Below are 5,572 nucleotides of genomic sequence, written 5' to 3'. Positions count from 1 at the left end.
GAGGAAGTCAACAGACGGCGTCTTGTACTTTTATATTCCATGTCAGAGGTTTTCACATCATGACTTCATGCTGAAAAAATAACTGTAAGCATGATGTGATGGTTTCACACTGATGCAAACAAACAGCAGGCATCTCTAATCCTCTGAACCAATGCAACACGCCGAACATTATAGATGTAAGCTCTAATTAATTCATTATTGTTTGTTTTCCACTCATTAATTTAATATAATCATCCAATCAACAGCGGATTCTGTATGCCGCATGGATTTAATAGATAACATATCATTAACACATTAAAGAAAAAACTTGCTTTCTGTTATATATTTGAGCACATGAGAGGACTAAAAGGCAGTGAAGTGTGTGTGAGCAGACGCACTGCTGAGATAATGACAACTTTCGAGGTCCATTTGGAGGACTAATCTTTGTTCCTCAAATCAAACATAAAAAAGGCAATTCTCTGTGTTAATGAGCTCGATCACTCTTCCTAAAAGTCTCAATAATTCATCCGCTGCCAGATCGTCACACATCCATAATGAATAACATCCACAGTGAATTATTTACACAGTCATCCTTCGCGCCACAACTTACTGACTGACACTGAGTCACCCAGTGTGTCTGTTTTGTTATTCATTTATATGTGTGTGTGGATTTCATGATGCGTTAAGAAGTAGTGGCTTTCTGTGTGAAGACGAGCTGCACAAAAGCTACAGTTAGTGTGTGCTACCAGCTCCCCCATCTGCACAAAGCAGGGACATACAGAGTGCAAAAAATATGTACTTTTAGACACAACAATAACTTGTAAAAATATTTTTGTGTCAGTTTCAAATGGAAATGGACACAAAAGCTGATAATATCTGCCTCTGCAGTTCCAAAGTTCACGTTGCACCGGGGGTTAGAAATGGAAGATTGTGAAATGTGGGCAATCCAGTGACTCCAATCTTGGCTGCAAATAACAATATTGGCCAATTCTGTAAACTTTGCTCCTGCAGACAGAGTCAATAATCCACCTGGCCCCACTTTTTGTGTTCACTTCTGGGTTTTTACGAGTGTAATTCAGTGGCCATGGCATTACAGGGAGCACTTATCTGTTTTTGCTCACTAGCAGGTAATCTCAGGGTGTTAAATGTTGTCTGAAATGTAGAAATTAATGAAAGAGTGCATTTAATGTGTATGTGGTTAAAATCATTCATGCAAAGGTAAAATGTTGTTTTTTTTTAAGTTTGTTTGTGTGTGTTTGCAGTCTTGTCCTCCTCTGCAGCTCAAGATGACACCTTACCTCCGAAATGTGACTTGCAAAAAACTCTATTAAATCATCTCAAGGTAAACTATTAACCCTTTTGAAACATGAGCAAGTTAGTTTGATTTCTTTTTAAATTAAAAAAAAACATTGAAAGAGGGCAACAAGAAATGACCCAAAAATGTGCAAGAAATTTGTAAAATGTTACAGGAAAACTACCTATATTTGGCAACAAAAAAGTTTTATAAAAAAGAAAAAATAAACAGGAAATGATAAAATAAAATGAATGTAATAGCTATATATTTACAATTATTATTATTTATTTACAATTAAAATAATCTTAATATTTCTCCTTAGTAATTCTATAATGATCGTCTCTCTCTCCCTGTTTTTAAAAGCTGATTTTCAGATCACCTTGTACTATTTTTGGCAGTTTTGGGAAATTTGATTCCAAGTTGTTAAATCCCTTTTTCACCATGTTTTGAAAGAAATCAAAACAATTTGTTCTGATATTTTGAAGCTGTCAGAGGAAGAAAACAAGCGTTATGTCTAAAATGAACCAACAGGAGGCGGAAGAGTGTGGAGAAGACCTGCCGTCCGAATGGAGCACAGAGGCGACGGCTAAAGTGCTGCTGACCATGAAGAATCTGACTGAAACGCTGCACAAACACCAGCTGAAAGGTAGAAGAGCGAGACAGAGACGTGTGTGTGTTTTCACTGGGTGACCAGTTAGACTAGACTGTGATTAGATTATGATAAAATACAATAGGAGACAAGATGAGATGGGATAAAATTAAGATTAAGATTACGATACGATACGATACGATACGATACGATACGATACGATACGATACGATACGATACGATACGATACGATACGATACGATAATACAGGGGACAAGATAGGGGATCAGGAGACAATTTCATTTCACACATTTCATGTTACAGCAGCTCAAGAGTCAGAAGAAAAGGAAAAAGAATAAAAATTATTGAAAGATAAATTAAATGAGAAAAGATAAAAACAAACTAGAAATATAAATAATATATAAAATAATGTAATATAAAATCTATATATACTTTAATTATCACTTTTTCAGGTAGTGTATGTCTGTGACTGATAGTTAAACAGAATAATAACATACACACATGTTGTTATAGTGAGTGCAAAAGTATATAAAATAAAGTAAAATATTGCACAATTTGGAAATAGTATGTGTAATGTGTATATAACATATAAACTGTACTATGCATATGTTAATTGCATATTCTGTAACATATTTGCACCAAATGTGACTAATAATTACAAAATATTTTTGTGATTTATGCTTCAGTTTTTTACAAGCAAAACACAATAAAAATAACAACCAAAATACAACACATAAAACAAAATGAAACGAACCGATAGTGGCAGATAACTTTAATATTACAATGAAGTTCAGATTATAAGGCAGTTCGAACAACCAAAGGGTGGAGGAGAGAAGGGTTTGGTGGTGAAAAATCCAAATTACATTCCTTTCTTAATATTACCCGATATTTTTATATTTTTATATTCTGTATATTCATGATGATCTGTTAATTCTGGCTATTTCCGATGGGTGTGTTGGACCAATTTTCCACCTCAGTCACAATAATGTCTTGAGCTGGAGAGTATAAAGTACACTGCACTGAATACAGAGATCATTTTCAGAGAGTCGGGATGGTCACAGAGAGGAGCGCCACATTCATCACATTTGTCAGAGTTCTTGAAGTCGAACACGGGATAAAGTGAACTCTGCCTGGCAAACAGACGGATCACTATCTGCTGAAGATGCTCTCATCTCTGATTAAGATTAAATGTTGTGGTGTAAATTCTGCAAATGAACTCCTGCAGGTAGTTCATTTCTGTGGGATTTTTATGTGAGTCTGAAATTAACTGAATAAAGAGCATGCTCTTTGTGCAGGAAGCTCCACATTTCATCAAGTCTTTAGAGCTGAGACATGAAGGATAAATAATCAGAATCAGAAATAATTTATTGATCCCCGACGGGACTTTGCGAGTCATGCAGTCACTTTGAAACCAAGCATAGAAAATAATATAAGTAGAAAATAATAGGTATTAAGATAAGAATTCATTTTAAAAATATGTAAAATGAAATAAATATTTAAATAAATATCTAAAGGAAAAATGTTATGTGCATTAGTAAAAATATAAAATAAAAATGTGTGCATTATGTTTCAATTTCAGTACTGCAAAAATGTAAAGATGTACGATGTGTTTCACCCTTTAATACCTGGACTGTCATCAGTTTTATTTCAGTTTTATTTTATTTATTACAATGTCAAGGAAAAAAGAATGTGAAAGGTGGCCAGAAAATGACCTCAAAATTATCTGGTGGTGATTATAAAAAATGATCAAAATACTAAGGAAAATTATCCAGAAAACTATATTTAAAATTATTATAATGATAGATAGAAAATGATGCTATATTTTTTTTAGCAATTTCTTAAGATTAATTTCTTTTTTTTTTCTTTTTTGTTGCTTATTTTCAGGTAATTTTCTTGTCGTTTTACCAATTTTGAGCTACTTTTTGAGTCTCTTCAGTTGGTCACTGCCTTCTTCAGAAAGAAAGAAAGAAATGCAGAGGAAAAAAACAGTAAATTCAAAATGTATATCTCACAGGTTCAATACTATTTTCCTCATTTATTAAATAATCTCTGATTTACAGGATGTCAAGGTGCAGAGCCACAGAAATGCCCCGCAGCTGAAGTTCCCAAAAATGGAGGGCTGGCATGTGTAACAGTCGCCAACACGAGCTACTGCAAACCACTCTGCAGCCATGTAAGTGAAACATTCATTTTGACATATTTATAAAAAACAACGCTGTCAAATGTGCAAACACATTTTCTGGATAGTTCTGACAGAATTTGTTCTTAGTTAAATATTTGAGTTTTCTTTCACAGGGTTATGACTTTGCTTTCCTGAGGAGAAGTCGTTTGTACGAGAAATGCGGCGAGCAGACCGGATATAAATGGGAAACTCAGTACATCGGAGGAAACACGCTGGCTGTGTGCAACGGTAAAACTGTTATGAATTCATATCTTTTTGCTGATTACAGAGTTCAAGCGGGAAGACTTCCTGCCCTCTCCACATGCACTTTTGATTCCTGCAGCGCACTTTAGTTTGATTACTTTTTTATGTCCTAAACTGTCTGTACAAGGAAGCTCACATTATTTATTTATTCTGTGGCTCTGACCTAAACTTTACCTCCGCTCTGTCTCTAGAAGCACCATTTCAAATTTCAGGAGCAAATACAGCGTATTTTCCCAAAGATCAGGGCTGCCTGACAACCAAGAGCAACAGCCAACTGCAGAGAGACGTCATCAGCGTTTTTACCGCTGAGCTGAAGAGTCATAACGTGCAGGGAGAGCCTCAGTCCTCGTGTCTTGTTTGTGGATGACCACGAGGCAGATACGCTCCCTTTAAGTTTCACTGAGAAATAAAGCTTTGCAAGTAGTTAAAAACTTGTAAATGTTAGAGTTTGGTGAATAAAAGTTTTCTTGAACTTTTCCGTTGTTGTCATTTGTGCACACTCAGTTAAAAGCGTCAGTACGTGCAGCTTCACATTTTTAGGAGGCAGTGCGTTTTCTGCAGTGATTGTCTGTCGTTCTGCTTTTTACTGCATGCTGTGGCCATGTTTGCAGATCTGTGAGGTCCTCACTCATAAAAAACAAACTGTAATTGGATAAAATATGTTTGCTATTCCTCGGTCTGCTATTAATGGAACAAATACAACAAAATTTTATCAGATTGTAGTGTCAGAGGAGAGGCCATGTTATTATCTAAGCCAAAACACAGTGTGCTCTGTGGCTATTTTAGGATATTAGCCTTTATTACATAGAGATCAATCTATAGAAAAAACAAAGTCAAGACCTACCTTTATAGTCAGGCTTTTAGCTGATTTTTTTTTTTTTTTTTTTTTTATCTTTGTCTTGTTTTATTGATTTATATATTATCTTATTCTATTTTAGTTTTAGAAAGGTAGCATGTTACTATCTGATTTTATCATATTTTACTGTTTTATCTTGTAATGTTTTATTATCTAATTTTATCATATTTAATGATTTATCTTTTTGTGTTTTATTACCTCTGAGCATATTTTACTGGGTTATTTTTTTTTATTTTATTTTAAAATTTTAACCTTAAATGCAGAGTTTCCTCATTAGGAATTTAAGATAGCGTTTCCTCAGCACTTTCTCTCAAACCCTCAGCATGGATTGGTGGGTCGAGGTCATATATTCTTTTTTTAAATTATTTGGCTCTGGTGTGTGATTTTAGAAAGTGACATTAATCTAAA

At 34.5% G+C, this 5,572-nt stretch overlaps 1 protein-coding gene across 1 annotated transcript; it reads left to right on the top strand.

Moving 5' to 3' along the window:
• The first annotated feature begins 1,020 nt into the window (after positions 1–1,020).
• Positions 1,021–4,784, top strand: LOC121954908. Its single transcript, XM_042502650.1, has 6 exons — positions 1,021–1,106; positions 1,242–1,321; positions 1,805–1,919; positions 3,944–4,056; positions 4,179–4,293; positions 4,500–4,784. Exons 1-6 carry the CDS (start codon positions 1,064–1,066, stop codon positions 4,673–4,675), a joined length of 642 nt encoding a protein of 213 aa, XP_042358584.1. The 5' UTR covers positions 1,021–1,063; the 3' UTR covers positions 4,676–4,784.
• Positions 4,785–5,572: the final 788 nt, after the last annotated feature.

This window comes from Plectropomus leopardus, chromosome 15 (assembly GCF_008729295.1).
Source record: "Plectropomus leopardus isolate mb chromosome 15, YSFRI_Pleo_2.0, whole genome shotgun sequence".
In the NCBI taxonomy this organism is placed as follows: Eukaryota; Metazoa; Chordata; class Actinopteri; order Perciformes; family Serranidae; genus Plectropomus; species Plectropomus leopardus.
Note: the sequence above shows the minus strand (reverse complement) of the source record. Positions and strands in the feature narration are given on the sequence as shown.